Genomic DNA, 24,639 nt, shown 5'->3' on the forward strand with positions numbered 1-24,639 from the left:
TCTCTGAATCTGTGAGGTAATTAAATTAAAGACTTTATTGCACAGACAGCAGGGCTGGCAAATAATAAAACATTAAAAAATTAAAGAAAGACATACAAATCATACATCCTTGGATAGGTCTCGTTATCCTAAGCAAAGTGTCCAAAAAGTACCTGGATCGGATGTAGCTAGTCCGAGAAACTGTCGCATGACGTTGGTACAGGCTAAGTGCCGGTCACCATAATAGTCTGTTTCCTCATTGTTAAAGGGGGCTGCCTCTGGCTCTTAGGTAGCGAATGCTGGCTTCTACCTCCTCTATCCCCCTTCAAAGAGCGCTCTCCTAGGTGTTAAATTCAAGTAAGACCGGCTGTTAATTTTACCGGGCAGCCACACTGGACTAGGCCGACGTAGAGTGCCATGCTATTGCCGCCTGGTCCTGTTGGAGGTACAGGTGGTCCTCGTTTTGCGACCTACCTGTTTTACGACAGCTCGCACTTACGACCAACTCTCTCGCGGGGTGGTGAGTGCGAGCCATCGTGGGAGTTCGAACATAGACGAACGCAACAGAGCAGGGAATCCCTCTAACTATGTTCAGAGAAATTTCCCTGAGCATAGATTAGAGGGATTCCCTGCTCTTGTGCGCTCGTCTATGTTTGGTGAAGTGTCCCTGGACACAGACATGCGCACCAGAGCAGGGAATCCCTTAAATCTATATTCAGGGAAATTTCCCTGAACATAGAAGAACGCAGCAGAGCCGGGACTCCTCACTTACGGACTAATTCGCTCTACAACCGGGTCCTAGGAATGGAACCCGGTCGGTAAGTGAGGGGTGTCTGTATTGCAGCTGTCCCAGGCCTCTGGAACCATTTTGCGGTCAGGAGAGAGAGCTCTCAGGTGATTTCGGCTTGGAGAGGGTAGGAGGGGGAGCGGGTTAACTAGCTCTTTTGCTTAGGAGTCCTGCACTGCTTAATCCAGTTCTGGTGCAGGATCCGTCACAGTTTCTTCCACCACGAGCTTAGAAACAATAGTGACTAGCAAACCTTTCACTTCCACCACAGTGTCCCAGATAATAGAAAATGATACAATATTGTCATGTATTTCCACCACAGGGATAAAGAAAGGATGTAATTAAAAGATATCCAGCATCCACCACAATGTAACAGACAGTATCTAATTTAGGACTACAAATAGTAGAAAAACACTACCACTACTATAGGATATTCAGTCTCTCTTTTATACCTGAACAGGTGTGTGAAAGTAAGAAACTAAAGGAGGGATATTCGGTCTCTTACTTCTTCTAAAGGGTTACAGGCTGTACATAGTTACACAGCTGAAAAAAAAACAACAAGCTCAGCCTTTCTCACATTTGTTTTTGCTGTTGATAAAATTGATGTATATAGGATTATAATACATTTAGTCTCTCTCCTTCAACTGAAGGGTGAATGCCATGGGGAACTATTTTTTTTTTGTTAACGGTCTTACTTTGTCTCTTTCTATTTAGTTCTACAAAACGCCCCAAGTCTTTGGATGACAGTGAGATGGAAAGTCCGGTGGATGATGTGTTTTATCCGGGTACAGGCCGGTCACCCGCAGCTGGAGGAAGTCAGGCCAGTGTGTGGCCTAATGATGTGGACACAGGTAGTTGGCCTATCCCTCTGTATTTTAATTATCTTTTATATCTATATTTAAATTTTTATATAAAAACATTATTGGAGTATATTAGTTTTGCTTATTTCTGAGAATGCCCCCAAACCAGCTTTTTGTCTTTCCTTTCAGTTAGCAGACTCTTGATTTTATTTTGCCTATACGTATATTTACCTTATTTGCATTGTGCCTCATGTACACATTCTACATACACTTATAACCCAAGTACATACCTGAATTATTAATTTATGCAATTATACAGTGATTATATCATGCAGTCCCTGTACAAACTAAATTCACAACTTCCATGATCTAACATCTTTTTGAGTATGACAGTCACGGTAGTAACTCCTTAAAAAGGGACATGCACAGGTATATTTTACAATGCACTATAAATTCTTCCTATGTTAGTGTTAAAGGATCACTCCAAGCACCATAACAACTACAGTGCGCTGTAGGGGTTATAGTGCCTGGAGTACCCTGGTGCCCTTCCGTTGCAAGTAGTCAAGCAGTTTTAGACTGGTTTGACTACTTGTCTGGGGTCAACTTGATGCCATGTCCACTACTTACAAGAGAGAGACAGAAGCTCTCTGCCTAAGCTAAGCCCAGCAGTGCAGGACTTAGTCCATTGGCTGAGAGTTAGCAGCTGAAGCTCTTAGGTAAAGGGCTAGCATTGCAATGATTTTCTATGGCAAGCGTGACAGCATGCGCGCGTAACGTCATGATATGACTGGATATGAGCGCTAACAGTCCCAGCTCTCCTATCTAGACGTTTTTTTAAAATGTTTTGGGGGCACTTAGTTGTAGGGATCTACTGTAGGCTATATGGCAACTTCAATTAGATTAAGTTGTTATAGTGAGTACAGTGTTCCTTTAATGAGACTTGTACATTTCATGATATAGGTACTAGATGGAACGTTCTAACCCTTGGTGATAGTATAAAAGATTTTCAGATAGTAGCATACTACCACAAAGCTATGTGAGGTCTCTCTGTATTGACAAGGAAGGTCATATGGGAGTACATATATATGATGCCCCAACACTACAATACGCTTCTGATTTTAATAAATAAACACGTACGCAATATTTGGACACGTGTTTGTATGATCGTATTTAGCATTAGTCTCTCTCATTCTATTTGACCAAAATTACCTATGAGCAAAGTATTGTTCTTTAAAGAGAAATAAAAGAGCTTTCCTCTTACTGAAACTGTTTTCCTTTTTGAGCTTTAGAACTAAGAACGCATTTTCATGACCCACTTCCATATACAAATATATAGGGAATAATATCAAATTAAAACAAATCAAAGCTTTATTGAGCATGAGAAATGCAAGTTATCTCAGACCAGAAGACCAGACTACACCACACATGCAGATACCAGCAGTTCTTGACAGGGGGAAGGAATATGGCATACAGTTGGAGGTACAGTAATTACAAACACCACAGTATATGACATTAAGCTTGTTTCATACCATTTGGTGATATTTCATATGGGATTACTCAACATGCAGGATCATAGACAGCACTGAACATATTTTATGAGTAGTGCTTCTTTGTGAAGCTGCACTTTGCAATTAAAAATTAAAGGGCATGACACTTAGCAGTGAGGATCCTGCACTTTATAGATATGTCTTATAAACATATGAAGCAAGTCGTATGGCAACAAATTGAATGGCCTCTTAATCAGAATGTGGTCACTAGCCAGTAGCAAGCCTGGTTAAGTCTACTGCCAGTTTGTGCCAATAACAATTATCTTTTCCTTATTAAGCCCCACATATTCCATATTGCTTTATGGTGTAAGTATTATTATGGGACAGTTAACAAATGACTGCTTTTACACATGGAGATACAGCGCAAGCAGAGACCCTTAATGGAATCTTATAAGCTAGTTTGTGTTACATTTATTCAAAGATAGGATGTAGTTTAAGGATTTTCTTGTTCGCTTAAAGAAATAACTGAGGTGCCTGAGAAACAAGAGAGGAATATAGTAACATTTTTAATTATCTCTTGTGCATTATGCTACAAGCAATCTGAAATGAGACAGGCAGCAGAGTGACTCTTCTGATCTTCATTGCTGTATTAATACAAAGTGCTAGCAAGAGTGGAGGAGTTTGTAAAGGAAATTTCTGTTTACCTTCCCAAATTATCTCCAGAAATGTAAACCGCAGACGTCACAACTTTTTGGCATGCACGGCATTTACATAAGCAATCATAGGACTTTGTACAATTTGCAAATACCCAGAACAATGACATTGCTACTGGGGGTCCGGTAGTAAAATTTGGGTTTCACTGCCCGAACCTATCCGTTGCTGGCGCCACCATCATCTTCTGGCCGGTTGTCACTACTGTACTCTAATGCATGCGCAGAAGTGCAGCATTGAGGTCTATTGAGGATCCTCCATAGAAAGAGCCAATTCATTGGTGAGGACTGGGGGATTGACACTTCTTGACAGAAGTATCTCAGCCCAGTGTATAGACGTGTCAAGCAGTGGAAAATTGCTGAGACAAAGTAGTCCTTACTTTGTCTCAGTGTATCTTTTCACTGAGAGGGAATTTCATTGAAATTCCAACGCGGTCAATTTGAGTTATTTCATAAAGATTTTATCTTTATGAAACGATAATTTTGCAGGGGTAGATGACAGTGCCGCTTTAAACTTTAATTTAGCATATTGTACATGGCTGGCATTGTTTAGCCTATTATCTCCCTAAAGGTCTAGTGATTTCACTGTCTGTCTGTGCTGAACCTGTACACAGCACATTAGAGCCACTGTTCAGAGAGGCTGTGAATGCATTTTTGTTTCTCCAGCACAGAAGCATGGACTCGATGCCTGAAGGGTTACTTTTTGGGAGTGGTATGCCTGAATGTTGTATTAATGTGACAACACATCATTTCATTTAGTAAGGCACATTATAGGTTGTGAATGTCAAATTTAAGGCTAGAGTAGCTGCAGTAAAAGCATAGCTGACAGAGATTTTCTTCCAGTTTGGCTATTTTGACCTTTGACATTAATTTTTGAATGAATAACCCTGATAGTATTGAGCATACATGCAAACACATATATACAAATGCACATGGGTGGACAAGATAAGTGAAACACAGGACAATCCATGAATATGAATGCCATGATAAGGAGAAGGCCACTGGCTGTCCTCAGTAGAGGTACAGTTGTTATTGGAATGTTGAAATGCTGAACTCTATATAAAGGGATATTGCACAGTACAAAAGTGTAGTAAATTAACATTCAGCGTTTTACAGACATTAACAATAGACCATCAAAGCACAGGTCCCCATGTGATATCTAGCTGATCTTAAGGTAGGTTGTTCAGCTTTACTGTTTTAACACTGACAGAAACAGAGATGCTAAATGCTCAAATAGCTACAGTCCTAAAAAAAGTCAACAATTCTCATTCTCAACACAGACTGTACAGTAGGTTGTGAATATTGCAAACCTGCAATTTATGACAGGTATATAATATACAAAGACACATCATCTAGAGCAGGGGTTTTCAACCCAGTCCTCAGGACCCCCTACCAGTCCAGGATTTGGGGATTACCTGGGTGTGTCTAAGGTGTTTAGAAAAAGGGGAAAAAAACACCTTAGACACACCCAGGTAATCCCTAAACCCTGGACTGGTAGGGGGTCCTGAGGACTGGGTTGAGAACCCCTGCTCTAGAGTAAGGAATACAAACACTATATTATGACTGATGAGTCTAAGCTTATATTCCATTTCCTACATCAAGCATGTTAAACGGGGCACTTTAATAACCCTTAATAGTTCACTATAGTGGCTACATTGATTCTTTAAGGACCACTATAGTGCCAGGAAAACATACTCGTTTTCCTGGCACTATAGGGTCTCTAGCCCCCCCCCCCACCCACCCTCTGGGCCCCCTTCCTTCCGGGCTCTAGGGGGTGGAAGGTGTTAAATCTTACCTGTTTTCCCCTGCCGGGCTCCCTCGGTGCAGGGAACTCTCCTCCTCCTTTTCGCCGTCATCGTCTGAATGCGCAGGAAGAGCCGCGCGCGCATTCTCAATGCTTTCCTATGGACGCTGGCGTCTTCTCACTGTGAAAATCACAGTGAGAAGCACCTCTAGCGGCTGTCAATGAGACAGCCACTAGAGGCTGGATTAACCCATAGGTAAACATAGCAGTTTCTCTACAGCAAAAAGGGTTAAACCTAGATGGACCTGGCACCCAGACCACTTCATTAAGCTGAAGTGGTCTGGGTGCCTATAGTGGTCCTTTAAAGCATTGAGCTGAATTCAGTTCAACCTTAACCCAGGAATCTGCACTGGTTTTTTTCTGCTAAAAAGGTTAAACTAGCCCAACAGGAGAATTCTTCAAGGCACCTTTGCTTCTAGTTTGGCTATTTTAGCATTAAAGGGACACTTAGTCACCAGAACAACGACAGCTTAATGTAGTTGTTCTGGTGAGTATAGTCAGCCCCTGCAGGCTTTTTAATATACCAGTGCTGTTACTGATAGGAATGTGATTGACGGCAGCAATCACACTCCTATAACTCTGACAGCTAGCCCAGTACATTACAGGGAGTGGGACTCACAGAAAGGTTTGACGTGAGATCACGATGTATTGCTTCATTGACTAGAGTTTCCGGATGCAGTAGACAGTGTGTGGTGGCTGGGTGAGTAAGTTATCAGTAATACTGGTAAAATACAAAGCCGATACCAATTATTGCTAAAATGCTAAATATCGGCTGTAATAATCGGTGAACCAATAATTGGTCTATCCCTAAGCAGGATTAACCATAAGGCAACCGCCTATGGCCCAGAGGTTATACAAGGACCATAGAAATCAGATGAAAAATTAGGTGGGTGGCAAACTGCCTATGGCCCGGTGGGATTTTATCCTTCTGAACAGCTTAGTGGTTATTACACCTGGAGTAATAAGGCACGGTTCCCCGGTTAAGTAGCAAACTGCTAAGCAATGGTTTGCCCCCTTACCTGGGTCACTACCGGGCTCCAAGGCTCACTGATGGTGCGGTGATGCGCTTACGGCTGCTGCAGAATCTGGAAGCTTCAGCCGTGGCCATTTATTGGCTGAGAGCAATGGCTAACATCTCTCAGACAGTGACTGACATTCTGTACAATGATAGTTGCACAGCATTGGCCGGAGGAAGAGTTACGCCTCCAGCAGCAGAAAAGTTAAACTCCTTATGTGCAGTATTTCACAGTGAAACGTTGCACATACAGACTCCAGGCACCATGACCACTTCAAATTACTGAAGTAATTGTCACAGTGCTAGTGGTAACCCTTTATATCACTAGACTTTTTTTTCCCCAAAGTCAGAAAATTATAGTTTTCTAAAATAATTAAAAAGGCAATACTATTGCTATGAGTTAATAGCATATTTTCTATCATAATAATGACTGGTAAAGGTCACACACAAACAGACCTCCATCACAGACATCTGAGTCCTATCACACAAACATAGCCCCCATCATACACAGAAACAGGCCACATCACACGTACAATGGAAAGAATGCCTTTTATTGCCTGTTTGCTACCAGCACTGCTAAGAAGATGCAACTTATCTGTCCGGCAGATGCACACAACCATTCACATCTGTAGCCAGTCTTTGCAATATCAAACTTTACTCTCTCTCGTGTTTTTGTTATTGGTCTGTCCTTCAGTCATACATTACGATGCAAGACATTACTACTGGGTTGTGAGGTTGGCACTTAACTTTTCAGGATACAAGACAGATAAACAGACAGACTATTAGATAGTTGGAAAGAAACAGAAGAAAAAAAAAGTTGTTGTTTTTTTGTTTGTTTTAAAAACAACAACAAAAAAACCACTCACTAAGCTTAAAAATAAATACATGTCAGTAGATTGCATCAGTTTATATGCATCAGCACTAAGACTTTTCACAAGCTGACGTGTCTAGAAAAATGCCTGTGTAAATTGTTTGGCAGTGACAAAAAATATAAAAATGTTTTTGCTTTATCTGGAGTGGAAGCTATATAATTGAACACACATTTATTTAGTTGCAAAATATTTTACCAGGAAAGAGATATTGATATTGTTTTCAAGTAAATGCTGGATGGCTTATATATTGCTACTCACAAAATAGGAGGTGCAATATATATATATATATATTAATAATGAGTTGCTGTTGACTTTTTAGGTAGATGGATGCAGGTATTTTAAGTGGTGGTGTTTCAGATTTTCAGTGTCACATTTGATAATATCCAGCAAGTCATTGCGCATATGCAGAGGAGAAAGCTGCTCAACTCATCTGCTTTTATACGTCTACTGCTCCTAGCTATATATATATATATATTATTTTTTTTTTTTTTTTTTTTTATTATTATATTTTTTTTTACTATCCTGTACATGTTTTTGCTCTATAATGTTATCCAGAGGGAGTGGAGTATGGGAATTAGGGAGGGGTGAAAGGAAGCAAATCTGTCCAAAACTAACTTTTAACTGGCTTTGTACACTGTGCAAATGCTCCTCTAATAGTCCAACATCCTTTTTACAGCAGGTAGATCTATGATATACCTCTAATTGCAAGGATGTGGAATTTATATCACCCTGTGCTCAGGAAATGTAGTTTTGGAATCCAGGCAGGCTGTTTATTACAATCCTTTAATAATTCCGCAGGAAAGCAGCAGGGCACATATTTAGGAACCTGCAGAGGGTCAAGGTCAGAGCAGCGAATATGTGACCTGCACCTCTGGTGGGAGCAGACCATGGCAATCACCCACCCCACACATGAGTCAGTGCGCAGCCATTGGGCTTTTAACATGGGATTACTGTGGTTTGCACTCACCAGAGGTGCACACCGTATACTCCTCCACTGGACCACCAGGGACTTTAACCCCCACTAGATCACTAAGCTTCCTGGACCTCCACTAGAACACTAAGTAGTAGGGTAGGGAAAAAAGAACAAGCACCACCACACAAGCAGAGTTCAACATACACATACATACACACACTATGGAGGTGGAGGACATAGGGAGATACTATTGGGGGCAGAAAGTAGGATACTATTCAGGGATTGGCAACCTTCGGCACTGCAGATGTTTTGCACTACACCTCCCACAATGCTTTGCCAACATTATGGCTGTAAGAGAATTGTGGGAGATGTAGTCCACAACATCTGGAGTGCCGAAGGTTGCCTACCCCAGCGTCTAGGTTATTTACTAATCTCAGAATTTTTGCCGATTAAATCCGAATTTCAAAAGAGAAGCAAATCGTTTTTTCCATTCACATTTACGGTAATTATAACCTATTAATGTCCCAGCCTTTCCAATTAAATTATTTTTGTTTGTTTGTCAGAACAAGTAGATTGTTAGATAGAAAAGTATATTTAAAAAATTAAAATAAAATCCACACCCTTGTATTGTCTCATTCAATCATTAAACACTTTATAAACTTATAAAGGTTTTGAAAATAAGCAGCTAATTAGGAAGAATGAGACCAGGTGAAAGATAACAGAAGCATAATTTCAGATTCTATAATTGAGCCCACAGTAATCTTCCCCTCCAGGCTCAAGAAGCCATAAATCCAGCGCCGAGCAGAAGTGAGCATACTGCTTAAAGGAACACTATAGTCACCTAAACAACTTTAGCTTAATGAAGCAGTTTTAGTGTATAGATCATGCCTCTCAGGTTTCACTGCTCAATTCGCTGCCATTTAAGAGTTAAATCGCTTTGTTTCTGTTTATGCAGCTATTGCCACACCTCCCCTGGCTATGATTGACAGAGCCTGCATGAAAAAAAACTGGTTTCACTTTCAGTCAGATGTAATTTACCTTAAAGGACCACTATAGTGCCAGAAAAACAAACTTGTTTTCCTGGCACTATAGGGTCTTTAGGTTCTCCCCACCCTCAGGGTCCCACTCTTGCGGGGCTAAAGGGGTTAAACATTTACCTTTCTCCAGTGCCGGCTCCCTCTGCCGGCGTCAGCGCCAAATGCGCATGCGCGGCAAGAGCTACGCGTGCATTCAAACAGTCCAGTTTCTCTGAAAAAGCTATTTTTACAGCTGCAGGGTTAACACTAGATGGACCTGGCACCCAGACCACTTCATTGAGCTGAAGTGGTCTGGGTGCCTATAGTGGTCCTTTAAACAATGTTATCTCTTGCTCTGTAAATTTAACTTTAATCACATACAGGAGGCTCTTGCAGGGTCTAGAAAGCTATTAATATAGCAGGGGATAAGACACCTACATAGGTAGGGGGACACTACAGTGTTACGAATACACATATTCTAAAGTGTTCCTTTTAACATTTAAGACTTTGTATTTATTATTATTAGCATTTATAAAGCGCCAACATATGCTGCAGAGCTTTACAATTATAAAATGGAGATATTTGATAAGTCATTACATACAGAATATTAACAGAGACAAGACGTGAATAATCTATGAGGAAGGAGTAAAGATTCACAAGAGAAACACCAGCATGTCACAGGTGGTAGGGATTGGTGGACAGGATGTCTGTGTCGTAAGTAAAAGTGGTGTGTGGAAGAGCCAGTGACAGGAGAGAGAATGAGCTGGGCTATGGAGGCAATGAAGGTGATGATGGCAGTGAAATGAGAGAGGTGTCACCCAGGAAGATGATAAGAATTGCTTAAGAGGTGTGTTTTCAGTGACTTTTTAAAGGACGGAGACTAGGGAAGACACTGATGGCATGGGGTAACATATTCCCGTATTTCATAGGAAAGGGGCAGCTCTTAAAAAATTCTGCAGATGGGAGTTGGCAGTGAACAAGTAGATGTCAGGAGAAGGCTATTTGCAGAGAAAAGGAAATTAAAAGGGGTTTGTTGAGTAAAGAGGAAATGTAGTGAGGAGTGGATTTGGTGAAGGGTTTGTAGGTTAGGGCTGGTACTCTAGTTACATTGGAGAAGAAAGCAGCATAATGAATGTTGAGTTTAATAAGATTTCTTTGCAATGCACCTGAATATACTATATCTCTATAGTCTGAATGGCATTTATATTTCCAGCACAATAAGAATTTCTTATGGGAAGATCTTAGCAGGCTTTATATCTGTACAGAACACCGCGTTTGGGATAAAGTTTGGAGGTTAGATTTTCCAATATGTAATCTAAATACAATTTGGTGAAATAACCACATATCAAGATACTTAGGATAGAATCTGACTGTTATTACGTTACAGTTACACTGGTGGTTAGTTTAAACTGTTTTGCCAGTGTTTAACCCCTTAAGGACACATGACATGTGTGACATGTCATGATTCCCTTTTATTCCAGAAGTTTGGTCCTTAAGGTGTTAAAGGGACAATAGAAGCATAAAACAACTTTAGATTATTAAGGGATTTTGGTATACAGCTGATGACACTGCAGTCTCACTGCTCAATTCTCTGCCATTTAGGAGTTCAATCACTTTAGTTATGCAGCCCTAGCCACACCTCTCCTGATTGAGGCTCATACAGCCTCCCTACACACTTCTTGAAAAAGAGTCATGTATAGCCACTTCTAAAGTAAACACACTGTGCTGTAAGATCTGCTTGAAAATAAAACCTTTTCTTAATGGAGACTGTGTGCATCACAGCCTTGGGAGGTGCGGCTAGGGCTGTATGAACAGAAACAAAAAGGGCAGACAATTGAGCAGTGAAACTGAACAGTGATCTATACCCCAAAATTGAATCATTAAGCTTAAAGGGACACTACAGTCACCTGAACAACTTTAGCTTAATGAAGCAGTTTTGGTGTATAGAACATGCCCCTGCAGCCTCACTGCTCAATCCTCTGCCATTTGGAGTTAAATCCCTTTGTTTATGAACCCTAGTCACACCTCCCTGCATGTGACTTGCACAGCCTTCCATAAACACTTCCGGGAAAGAGATCCCTATTTAGGCTTTCTTTATTGCAAGTTCTGTTTAATTAAGATTGTCTTATCCCCTGCTATGTTAATAGCTTGCTAGACCCTGCAAGAGCCTCCTGTATGTGATTAAAGTTCAATTTAGAGATTGAGATACAATTATTTAAGGTAAATTACATCTGTTTGAAAGTGAAACCAGTTTTTTTTTCATGCAGGCTCTGTCAATCATAGCCAGGGGAGGTGTGGCTAGGGCTGCATAAACAGAAACAAAGTGATTTAACTCCTAAATGACAGTGAATTGAGCAGTGAAATTGCAGGGGAATGATCTATACCAGTGATGGCGAACCTTTTTGAGCCCGAGTGCCCAAACCGCAATACATGCCAACTTTTTTTTCCTTAAAGTTCCAACACGGCAATTGCGTGTGTGTGTGGGGGGGGGGGCGTGTGTGTGTGTGGGGGGGGGGGGGGTGCGTGTGTGTGTGGGGGTGCGTGTGGGGGTGGGGGTGCGTGTGTGGGGGTGCGTGTGTGTGTGTGGGGGGGTGCGTGTGTGGGGGTGTGCGTGTGTGTGGGGGGGTGTGCGTGCATGTGTGGGGGGTGCGTGTGTGTGGGGTGCGTGTGTGTGGGGGGGTGTGTGTGTGGGGGAGGGTGCTGTATGTGTAAATGAGGGGTGCTGTGTGTGTATGAGGGGTGCTGTGTGTGTGTGGGGGGTGCTGTGTGTGTGGGGGGGATGCTGTGTGGGGGGGATGCTGTGTGTGGGGCGGTGCTGTGTGTGTGGGGCGGTGCTGTGTGTGTGTGGGGGTGCTGGGTGTGTGGGGGTATGTGTGGGGGGGTTGCTGTGTGTGTGTGAGAGGGGTGCTGTGTGTGTGTGTGTGGGACGGGTGCTGTGCTGTGCTGTGTGTGGGGTAGGGGTGCTGTATGTGTGTGAGAGGGGTGCTGTATGTGTGTGAGAGGGGTGCTGTGCTGTGGGGGGTAAGGGGTACTGTGTGGGGGGGTAGGGGTGCTGTGGGGGGTAGGGGTACTGTGTGTGGGGGGGTAGGGGTACTGTGTGTGGGGGGGTAGGGGTACTGTTGTGGGGGAGTAGGGGTACTGCTGGGGGGTAGGGGTGCTGCTGGGGGGGTGGGGTGGTGCTGTGTAGGGGTGGTGCTGTGTAGGGGTGGTGCTGTGGTGGGTAGGGGTGGTGCTGTGGTGGGTAGGGGTGGTGCTGGGGGGGTAGGGTGCTGTGGTGGGTAGGCGTGGTGCTGGGGGAGGTAGGGTGCTGTGGTGGGTAGGGGTGCTGCTGGGGGGGTAGGGTGCTGCTGGGGGGTAGGGTGCTGCTGGGGGGGTGGGGTGGTGCTGTGGGGGGTAGGGGTGGTGCTGTGGTGGGTAGGGTGCTGTGGTGGGTAGGGGTGGTGCTGGGGGGGTAGGGTGCTGCTGGGGGGGTGGGGTGCTGTTATGGGGGGTAGGGGTGGTGCTGTGGGGGGTAGGGTGCTGCTGGGGGGTGGGGTGGTGCTATGGGGGGTAGGGGTGGTGCTGGGGGGGTAGGGTGCTGCTGGTGGGGGTGGGGTGGTGCTATGGGGGGTAGGGGTGGTGCTGTGGGGGGTAGGGGTGGTGCTGTGGTGGGTAGGGTGCTGTGGTGGGTAGGAGTGCTGCTGGGGGGGGTAAGGGTACTTCTGGGGGGGTAGGGGTGGTGTGTTAGTATCCCCCTCCCCCTCCTTCTTACCTTCAATGAAGTGTGGGGGGCACAGCCATCCCTGGTGGTCCGGTGGTGGTAAATACTGCAGGGGGAGGGATCTGTGTAGCAGCTCCCCCTGTCCTCCCGCGCGATGCTGTGTGGAGCGTTGCCATGGTAACGCTCGGCAACGCTCCACACAGCATCGCGCGGGAGGACAGGGGAGCTGCTACACAGATCCCTCCCCCTGCCTCCCGACCCGGAAGCAGAATAGGCGCCTGCTGTTTCGGGCAGGCAGGCGCCTATTCTGCAGTGATGGCGGACCTGTGGCCACGTGCCCACAGAGAGGGCTCGGCGTGCCACAGGTTCGCCATCACTGATCTATACACTAAAACTGCTTTATTGAGCTAAAGTAATTTAGGGGACTATAGTGTTCCTTTAAGACGTATTGGTGCTAAGAGTGGCCCTCTAAGGATTTTTAGTAATCCATGTTTCAGTCTCTGAGAAATGGTCCTGTAACATAGGCTTAGGTTGTGTTAAATTTATAAAATTCTACAATAGTTATACAATTACACACAAAACTTCAGTTTTAACTAGCAACAACATATATATATGAAAAGGGCTATACTGTGCATAAAGATTTCTAATTTATTACATTATTGAGCATTAAAGGTATATCTTTATATGTGTCTTGTCTATGGAGCAAACTTGTGTTAATGACCATGATATTGCGTTTGTTTATCAATGTTAATGTCCCAACAGTCCCTAACAGCTGCCTATTACACTCTGGGTCTCAACTTAAGCAGCTTCTGTAAACAGTGGTGCATGCCCCCTACTTTGTAATCATATGCTTTCTAGGAGGCATTACTGTATAAGTTTGGGGCCTTTCCCTATTGCCCTGCAAGTATGAGTTGAGCTCCTCTGTCCAAGAACTCCCTCGGTCAGCAAGAATTCTTATAGAGGTAACTTTTATTTGTTCAACAGGCACAGCAGGAAACAATACAAGAATGAACAGTGCAGCCGGCACACTGGGAACCCAGGAGAGGTGGATGTGGCCTGTATCCCCCTCTCAGAACAGAAGGCCCCCTGCAGAGCAGAATGGTAGAAACCCAGTGCTGTCCTGGTTTGCTCTATGACTCATCCCTCCATGGTGCCCTATGTTGCACCTTTGAGCTGAGGGCCCTTTTCTCCCCCAGAGGTCATTGAGAAGATTTTTAGTATGGCTCCTCTGGCAGGGAATGGCATTTTAGTGGGGACTTCCATCTAATAAAGTAGTTGTCAAATATTATTATAACATTAATAAGGATTATAAAAAAATAAATAAAACCAATCAAAATCAATATTTTCTTCATTAAAGAATGAAAGTGAGTTGCCTTAGTGTGATTTTTCACTAAAAGGGGGGGAAAAGAATCCTTCATGACTCAAAAGTCAGACAGTTTAATGAATGGATAACATAAAGTAACATTTATTATTTTTTTTTTTTACAATTTAATAAATGTCTGTTGAGTTTATACAAAATATTGTGCTGTAGAAACCTGTATACAAAGTTACAAGTATGGAAAGGAAAACAAGGTTAATATGTATAGGTATTGCTTTAAAAGGGAACTAAAATAATTCCAAGTTACTCAGTGCTGTTTACTGACAGCAGGGCCGGTGCTAGGATTTTTAGTTACACAGGCGAAGATGCATTTTCACGCCCCCCACCCTCATTAAAAATAAATAAATGCATCTTCACCTGTGTGTCTTTCCTCCCAAGCCACAGGCACACAGGCATCATTTTTCAGTCACACAGTCAAAGTCATACAGGTACACTGTCATACAGAGACATACAGACACATACAGTCAGAGACATACATGCATACAGAGACATGCAGGCATATAAAGACATACATGCATACAGAGGCATACCGTCATACAGACAGGCATACAGAAACATACAAACAAAGACATTCAGGCACATACATACAGACATACAGGCATAAAGAAACATACATACAGAGACATACAGGCATGCAGACACATACATACATACATACATACAGGCATACAAAGACATACACACATACAGACACATACATACATACAGAGGCATACCGTCATACAGACACATACATACATACAGAGGCATACCGTCATACAGACACATACATACAGAAACATGCATACAAAGACATACAGGCATACAGAGACACACAGACACACACATACGTACATACAGAGACATAAAGGCATACAGTTACATACATGCATACAGAGACATATATACAGACATTCAGAGACAAACATACATCCAGTTACATACATGCATACAGAGACATACAGAAACATACGTACAAGACATACAGGCATACGGACACATACATACATACAGAGGCATACCGTCATACAGATACATACATACAGACAGGCATACAGAAAAATACATACTCACACACACACAAACAAACTCACAGACACATACTCGAACACACACACACTGACAGACACACATACTCACATACACACCGACAGACACACTCACTCACACACAAACTCAGACACACTTACACACACACTGACAGACACACATACTGACAGACACACACACACTCACTCACTCACACACACTGACAGACACACACAAACTCATATACACACTGACATACAAATTACTTTAGCTCAATAAAGCAGTTTTAGTGTATTGATCATTCCCCTGCAATTTCACTGCTCAATTCACTGTCATTTAGCAGTTAAATCACTTTGTTTCTGTTTATGCAGCCCTAGCAACACCTCCCCTGGCTATGATTGACAGAGCCTGCATGAAAAAAAAACTGACATACACACTCACTCACACACAAACTGACAGACACACACACTGACAGACACACACACACTCACTCACACACATACACACTGACATACACACTCACACTCACATGCACACACACAGTAATTAATACAGTAATTAATAATAAATTACAATTAAATGTCCCACCCAGCCTCCCTACCTGGAGTGCTGGCGTGGGTCTCTCATTGGTGGTCCAGTGAGGCTGCTGGGAGGCGTGCGGCTGAAGTTGATTAGGAGGCGGCGAGGGAGCTCTCTGATCTCTCTGACCGGCTCCCTCGCAGGCTGTTTTCTGATGCCGCAGGAGCCGGAATATGACGTCATATTCCGGCTCCCGCGGCATCAGCAAAAGGCGCGCGAGGGAGCCGGTCAGAGAGATCAGAGAGCTCCCTCGCCGCCTCCTAATCAACTTCAGCCGCACGCCTCCCAGCAGCTCCGGGGATCCAGGAGGTGACCAGGCAGGAGGGAGCACTTCCCTCCTGCCGGTCACTGGAATTTTGCGCCCCCAGAGCCGGTGCGCCCTAAGGCCCCCAGAGCCGTTGCGTCCATAAGGCGGCACAGGCCGTCATACATGTATGTGTCTGTATGACGGCCTGTGCCGCCTTATGGACGCGCCGGCCCTGACTGACAGGATATGTAAAAGAATGTTGACTTCCAGATGGTAGAAACCAAGAAACAATAGAAGGGATTATTATTACTTCACTGTGTACACAACTATTCCAAGATTTTAGGTGAGCTGAGGGGAAAAAAAGAGTTCTACAGCGAAGGGTTAAAAGTAAGTTAATGAAATGGCAAACACAGTAATTCTGTTCTTGACTTCAAGAAAAGCTTTGGCGGATTAAAAGGTTTCACAACATTGTTTTAGGTCTATAGATTCTAAATTACTGTACGCATACAAGACAGTGTCAGGGACGGAGATACTTTTCAAGTATAGGTCATCCTTTGAACAAAATTAACAAAGTATTAAATACCAGTCCTTATATGGCCTATCTTAACACAAAGAGCTCCAAGGATGTGACATATGGAAAACAACATAGCTTGGTAACTAAGAAAATGTAAAAACCTATAAAGTAATGTCACGATGCCCTATGACAAAATGTTCATGACAAGCCAGGTCAAATACTCATAAATTATAATATAAACAGACTGGCGGCAAGAACCATAAGGCAAGTGGTTCTGTGTTTAAATAAGTAGATTCATAAGTAGCCCATTCCATCTATATACAATAGTTAAGTACTGGCTATCCAGTTTGAGATAGTAGTGGTGAGAGGAAAGACAGTGGTTTTAGTGACCACTTTTCAAACTCTCATTAAAATGTGTTACCAACTAGTCCAACATATGCCTTCGAGAAACACTGTTTGCACCATAACAACTTCCTCAGAATTAAGGAAGTTGGATTAGCTCTATTTTCTTCACTCTAGCACCATTTAGCTCTGCCCTATATATATGGCTTAAAAAAATAAGTTTCTCAAACTATTTTGCGAATGGGGAGATATTGATTGTCTGAGAGCGTCCACTGACGCCTTCAGCCAATCAGTGGCATCCATGTCCAGGGCAGTCTGAGGCTTCCTGTTTGAAGAATAGGAGAGCACAGGGCAGAGCTACATAGCACTGGAGAGAAAACTTTGGTGTTAAAGCATTCATGAGAGGTTTAACCCCCTAAAGGTAAGCTGGGACCAGGGACCTCCTGTCAAAATAACAACTTCCTACTAATGATGTTGCTATGGTGCCCAGAGGTTTCCTTTAAGTCTATAATTTGTTATTTTTTATTTTTCTCTTTACGTAAGTTGAATTTCACTAGAACCACTGACCACAATCTTCTAAGGATTATGAGGATTTTGGGTCAGTCCTGTGGTCTTCTAGTGGAAATGTCATGCATGAGGTTATGGCATATTTATGTTTATCTTATAGAGGTAGCTATTAGCTGTTTTCTGGTTTGTTTGTATGGGTTTTTTTTAGTTAAAGAACAAACATTTTGTGTTTTTTAGTTACATTTAAAGAGGAAGAGTCTCAAGTCAGGTTATAGCATATTAACTATTAAGTATGTTTTAACTCTTTTCTTTGTCTCATGGGAAGTAAATTTTCAATGTGGTTAGGGTGCCATTGGAAGATAATTTCCAATATGTGTACATATTCCTGGGAACTAATACCCAGTGTAGGCAGGGGATGATAGAATATAATTACAGTATGCATAAGGAGTCATGGGAAGATAACTGGCAGTGTTACTAGGGAGTCACTGGAATATAATTAGCAATGTTAGTAGGGAGTCATTGGAAGATAATTAGCAGTGTTAGTAGGGAGTCACTGGAATATAATTAGCAATGTTAGTAGGGAGTCATTGGAAGATAATTAGCAGTGTTAGTAAGGAGTCATTGGAAGATAATTAGCAGTGTTAGTAGGGAGCCATTGGAATATAATTAGCAATGTTAGTAGGGAGTAATTGGAAGATAATTAGCAGTGTTAGTAGGGAGCCATTGGAAGATAATTGGCAGTGTTAGTAGGGAGTCATTGGAGGATAACTAGCAGTGTTAGTAGGGAGTAATTGGAGGATAATTAGCAGTGTTAGTAGGGAGTAAATGGAGGAGAATTAGCAGTGTTAGTAGGGAGTCATTAGAGGATAATTAGCAGTGTTAGTAGGGAGCCATTGGAAGATAATTAGCAGTGTTAGTAGGGAGTCATTGGAAGATAACTGCCTGTGTTAGTAGGGAGCCATTGAAAGATAATTAGCAGTGTTAGTACAGAGTCATTGGAAGATAACTAGCAATGTTAGTAGGGAGCCATTGGAAGATAATTAGCAGTGTTCGTAGGGAGTCATTGGAGGATAATTAGCAGTGTTAGTAGGGGGTAATTGGAGGATAATTAGCAGTGTTAGTAGGGAGCCATTGGAAGATAATTAGCAGTGTTAGTAGGGAGTCATTGGAAGATAATTAGCAGTGTTAGTAGGGAGTCATTGGAAGATAATTAGCAGTGTTAGTAGGGAGTAATTGGAAGATAATTAGCAGTGTTAGTAGGGAGCCATTGGAAGATAATTGGCAGTGTTAGTAGGGAGTCATTGGAGGATAATTGGCAGTGTTAGTAGGGAGCCACTGGAAGATAATTAAGTGTTAGTAAGGAGTAACTGGAAGATAATTGGCTGTGTGACTAGGGAGCCATTGGAATATAATTAGCAATGTTAGTAGGGAGTCATTGGAAGATAACTCTCTGTGTTAGTAGGAAGCCATTGGAAAATAATTAGCAGTGTTAGTAGGGAGTCATTGGAGGATTACTAGCAGTGTTAGTAGGGAGTAATTGGAGGATAATTAGCAGTGTTAGTAGGGAGCCATTGGAATATAATTAGCAATGTTAGTAGGGAGTAATTGGAAGATAATTAGCAGTGTTAGTAGGGAGCCATTGGAAGATAATTGGCAGTGTTAGTAGGGAGTCATTGGAGGATAACTAGCAGTGTTAGTAGGGAGTAATTGGAGGATAATTAGCAGTGTTAGTAGGGAGTAAATGGAGGAGAATTAGCAGTGTTAGTAGGGAGTCATTAGAGGATAATTAGCAGTGTTAGTAGGGAGCCATTGGAAGATAATTAGCAGTGTTAGTAGGGAGTCATTGGAAGATAACTGCCTGTGTTAGTAGGGAGCCATTGAAAGATAATTAGCAGTGTTAGTACAGAGTCATTGGAAGATAACTAGCAATGTTAGTAGGGAGCCATTGGAAGATAATTAGCAGTGTTCGTAGGGAGTCATTGGAGGATAATTAGCAGTGTTAGTAGGGGGTAATTGGAGGATAATTAGCAGTGTTAGTAGGGAGCCATTGGAAGATAATTAGCAGTGTTAGTAGGGAGTCATTGGAAGATAATTAGCAGTGTTAGTAGGGAGTCATTGGAAGATAATTAGCAGTGTTAGTAGGGAGTAATTGGAAGATAATTAGCAGTGTTAGTAGGGAGCCATTGGAAGATAATTGGCAGTGTTAGTAGGGAGTCATTGGAGGATAATTGGCAGTGTTAGTAGGGAGCCACTGGAAGATAATTAAGTGTTAGTAAGGAGTAACTGGAAGATAATTGGCTGTGTGACTAGGGAGCCATTGGAATATAATTAGCAATGTTAGTAGGGAGTCATTGGAAGATAACTCTCTGTGTTAGTAGGAAGCCATTGGAAAATAATTAGCAGTGTTAGTAGGGAGTCATTGGAGGATAACTAGCAGTGTTAGTAGGGAGTAATTGGAGGATAATTAGCAGTGTTAGTAGGGAGTCATTGGAGAATAATTAGCAGTGTTAGTAGGGAGCCATTGGAAGATAATTAGCAGTGTTAGTAGGGAGTAATTTGAGGATAATTAGCAGTGTTAGTAGGGAGCCATTGGAGGATAATTAGCAGTGTTAGTAGGGAGCCATTGGAAGATAATTAGCACTGTTAGTAGGGAGCCATTGGAAGATAATTAGCAGTGTTAGTAGGGAGCCATTGGAAGATAATTAGCAGTGTTAGTAGGGAGTCATTGGAGGATAATTAGCAGTGTTAGTAGGGAGCCATTGTAAGATAATTAGCAGTGTTAGTAGGGAGTCATTGGAAGATAATTAGCAGTGTTAGTAAGGAGTCATTGAAAGATAACTGCCTGTGTTAGTAGGGAGTCATTGGAAGATAATTAGCACTGTTAGTAGGGAGTCATAGGAGGATAACTAGCAGTGTTAGTAGGGAGTCATTGGAAGATAATTGGTAGTGTTAGTAGAGAGCCATTGGAAGATAGTTAGCAATGTTAGTAGGGAGCCATTGGAAGATAACTGCCTGTGCTAGTAGGAAGTAATTGGAAGATTATTAGCAGTGTTAGTAAGTAGTCATTGAAAGATAAATACCTGTGTTAGTAGGGAGTCATTGGAGGATAATTCGCAGTGTTAGTAAGGAGTAACTGGAAGATAATTGGCTGTGTTACTATGGAGCCATTGGAAGATAACTGCCTGTGCTAGTAATAAGTCATTGGAAGATAATTAGCAGTGTTAGTAAGGAGTCATTGGAGGATAATTAGCTATGTTAGTAAGGAGTCATGGGAAGATAAGTCCTATTATAGATAGAGAGTAATGGAAGAATATTTTCCAGGTTGGTTAGGGACTTATGGGATGTTGATCACTGCTCAGTTGGTTTTTCAGAGACAAGTGTGATTTTGCTTTGCTCAACTGCAAGTTTTCCCCAGGAGACACTTCAGTTGTGTTAGCTATCTTAGTTAAAATGTACAATCATACAATGTATCAGTTCTACCATAATGAACTATTTTACCCTGTGTCCATAACGTTTGCACCTATGAAAGATCATTTACTAACTCTTGAACTCCATTTGGGGGTTTGTTCATTGGCTAATTCTGCAATCTATAATCTCTAGCAGTACAGCATATACAGTATGCAATAAATAATACACTAAAACTGTGAAGATGTTTACTATATCAAATCTATTTCTAGATGATAGTTTAACTTGCCTTATGCTTTAATGATATTTTCATACTTTTTATACTTGGCCCCTGTGTGCTTTACTCCAATATTTACTATGTTTGTTTCATATATTTTCTTTTTGTTGCCATATATATATATGACATTTTTACCAATTTTCACAATTCTAACTGGTGGATTTAATTTTATGCCATTTTGTTCTCTCATGTCTGTCATCCAGCAGTGAGATTTTATGTTTATGTCACCTGGCAGTGATATGGATAGATTACATGTCTCATAATTAATCATGCCTGTGTCACCCGACAGTGAGATGGAAAGTCTCTGTACCTCATAATTTCCTCATGTATGTCAGCTGAGAGTGGGATGGACAATATGTGTGTCCCATAGTTGTTTTTGTCACCTGTCAGTGAGATGGACAGTCTCCATGTCGCTTAACTCCCTTGTGCCTGTAACACCCAGAAGTGAAATGGTCAATCTAAGTGCCTCATAACTCCCTCGTGTGTACGTCACCAGGTGTGAAGTGGACAGTCTGCACGTTACATTGCTCATTAGAGTTTGTGTCACTCTGTAGTGGGTGAGATAGATAAACCCTTCACTCCCACCTGTCTTTGTTATCTTGTGGTTGGGACTGGATCACCCTAGTTTACCTTTTCTTCTATTATTTCCTAGGACCTGGGTCTCTTAAGAAGCCAGGCAAGCTAGATTTTTGCAGTGCCCTGTCCTCCCAGACGAGTTCCTCGCGCATGGCATTCACACATCACCCCCTACCTGTGCTGGCCGGAGTGAGACCAGGTAAGTCCTGGGCCACTGATGCACAGAGAACGTAAGGGAGAGCTGGAAATGATAGCTTGTCAAATGAGTCAGTTTCTCCTACGGCCAAAATGTATTAATATCCAAACCCTATCCAAATATTGTTCCCACGATAGTGTTGAATTTAATTGGACCTTTTTTTTAGGGGTACAACATATCACAGATGAAATGTTAAAAGCCACTTGTAAACATAATTAAGCACACAGATAACATGAACAAGTGATCTGTTCTGGTTTCCAAAACAGGTTGATTTTTTTTAAGGCTTTAAGGCATATATCACTTTAGGTAAGAGCATCCTAAAATGACTCCTCTAACTCTCATTCGCTAACAGTAAAGCTGCCACAGCTAGAGCCCAGTTCTTGAATTTTCACTTCAGAAAAGCTCCAGTAGAAGCACTTCCCTACAATGAAGTCACATGTACAGCCAACTTTCCAAGCAGCATGGGGCACAAGATAACCAATTTTGACCGTATCTTTGGTAGCTTCTGGATTTAGCATCCTCATACTGTTAAAAATATTTGAAAATAGTGCATATATGTTCTTCATAATTATAATTATGTACATCAGGCATCAGTGTTCTAACAATGCCAATATGTTCAATGGGCATTAATCTACTTAAGAGGTCTGGAGACAATGGTCCTAAATGGCTTTGTGTGAATGCCTAATGTGCTTGCTTGTGACTATTTTAATTATTTACTTTCTGTTACCTGTAATGTAAACATAGTTCAGCAATTACCATATAGTCTCAGTCACCAGCACTGTGTGCTCCAATGATCTGTTTTTTCCTTTCAGGGAGCCCACGGGCATCTGCGTCTGCTTTACACTTTCCCTCAACGTCCATCATCCAGCAGTCCAGCCCTTACTTCACCCACCCAACAATACGTTACCATCATCATCATCATAGCCAGGACTCCCTCAAAGAATTTGTTCAGTTTGTCTGCTCTGACACCACTGGGCAGGGGGCAGGACAGGTGAGTACCTCTTTTTGGGCAAACCAGTGGGGCGTGGGGAAATAATGTATTTTAGTTATGTCCTCTCAAACTAGGCAGCCAAAGAATGACATCTAATTATGAACTGGATTTATTAATAAATATATATTTTTTTTAATTTAATTTTTCTATCAATACTCCGGACATAAAAAAGTTTATTTACTTTTTTTTTTTTTAAACAAAGAATATAAATTTTTTGCTTTGTATTTTTTGTAGAAACGTCGATACATATAAATACATTTACTCTTAAAATACAAAATTGATTTAATTAATCTTAAGTGAACCATTATTCCTAACCGTCTTAAAATTCTTAAAACATAATAAGTGTTTTATAATTTTGTTTTACCATTTATATTACTTAAAGGACTGATGTTAGGCCAAATATGGCATGGTTTCACATTACAGGGAATACAATTTAATTGACATTTTTTGCTATGCCATTAGCATACTGGTATAAAAATATATAAATATGAACATATGAGTATTTTATAAAGATAGAATCTTCATAAAATACCCATATTGCCTGTGTTGGGATTTCACAGAAATTCCAACCCAGTCAAGAGATATAATAAGACAAAGTAGGGACTACTCTGTCTCTGTATATTTACTTGTCTGACACTTCTAGACACTGGGTGAAGCTTTTACTATCAAGAAGTATCCCCCGGATCACTAGTAATGGCTGCAGGGCTCCCCCATAGACCTCAGTGCTGTGCTCTCAATGCATGCGCAAGAGGTCATCAGTGGCATCGGCTTCTGGCACTGAAACTCCAGGAGTTGAAGACGACTCACTGGGAGACGATGGCGGCGCCTGCAAGGCACAGGTTAAGGTAAGTAGAAATCACCTTTGTCTGCCCCCCCCCCCCCCACCAGAATGCAAACATTTTTGCAAACTCTGCAAAGTTCCCAAACGTTGACAGTGCCATTGAGATAAAATTGACATCAAGTAATGTTATATTTATGTAGTAATTAAAGGGGCACACTAGTGATCAAGGTTACAATGATTTTAATGAATTATACAGATAATGTAATAACACATTTGGAAATATAATGAATTATAAGCATAAACTAAATATAAAACAAAAAACCTACACCTTTAAAGTATATGAAACTTGTGCTAATCAACTGTTAGCAGAACAAGCAGATATATCCATTTTAGAGCAGGAACAGGCTGCTACACCAATCAGGGGCCATTCTTTCTAGTCTCCAAGGGCAATATCTTATCCCAAAAAAACACCGTAGCGGGTGTTAGTGGGATAATTAGTTCAGCCCTCACTCACAATTCCACTCATTTAATGTGAGCGTAACTGGCCAACACTACATTTATCCCATTGTACAGCGCTAGGGAATTTTGCTGGCGCTATATAAATAATAAAATAATAATAATAATAGTGTGGCTTCCATCAGTCTATTCAAAGCAGTGTTCACAGTTTTGTGAACAGGGCTATCCTCAGCAATTTCTTTAGACACTGATTCACAATGCAAGCATGTATCTGCAGCTCAGGGGAAGGTATGGACCTG

General features: G+C 41.9%; 1 protein-coding gene across 10 annotated transcripts in view; it reads left to right on the forward strand.

Annotated features, from left to right (window-relative positions):
• Positions 1-24,639, forward strand: part of NFIX (nuclear factor I X) — a 170,707-nt gene that overhangs the window by 122,169 nt on the left and 23,899 nt on the right. For 6 of the 10 annotated variants that reach the window (XM_063449549.1, XM_063449551.1, XM_063449557.1 and 3 more), the window contains 4 exons: positions 1,481-1,617; positions 14,068-14,184; positions 21,993-22,115; positions 22,925-23,103. In XM_063449549.1, the coding sequence (XP_063305619.1) occupies positions 1,481-1,617; positions 14,068-14,184; positions 21,993-22,115; positions 22,925-23,103 (556 nt within the window). The remainder of the gene's footprint in view (positions 1-1,480; positions 1,618-14,067; positions 14,185-21,992; positions 22,116-22,924; positions 23,104-24,639) is intronic. The other 4 variants (XM_063449553.1, XM_063449558.1, XM_063449554.1 and 1 more) reach the window with 3 other exon arrangements.

The sequence above is a fragment of the Pelobates fuscus genome, chromosome 3 (genome assembly GCF_036172605.1).
Source record: "Pelobates fuscus isolate aPelFus1 chromosome 3, aPelFus1.pri, whole genome shotgun sequence".
Taxonomy (NCBI): Eukaryota; Metazoa; Chordata; class Amphibia; order Anura; family Pelobatidae; genus Pelobates; species Pelobates fuscus.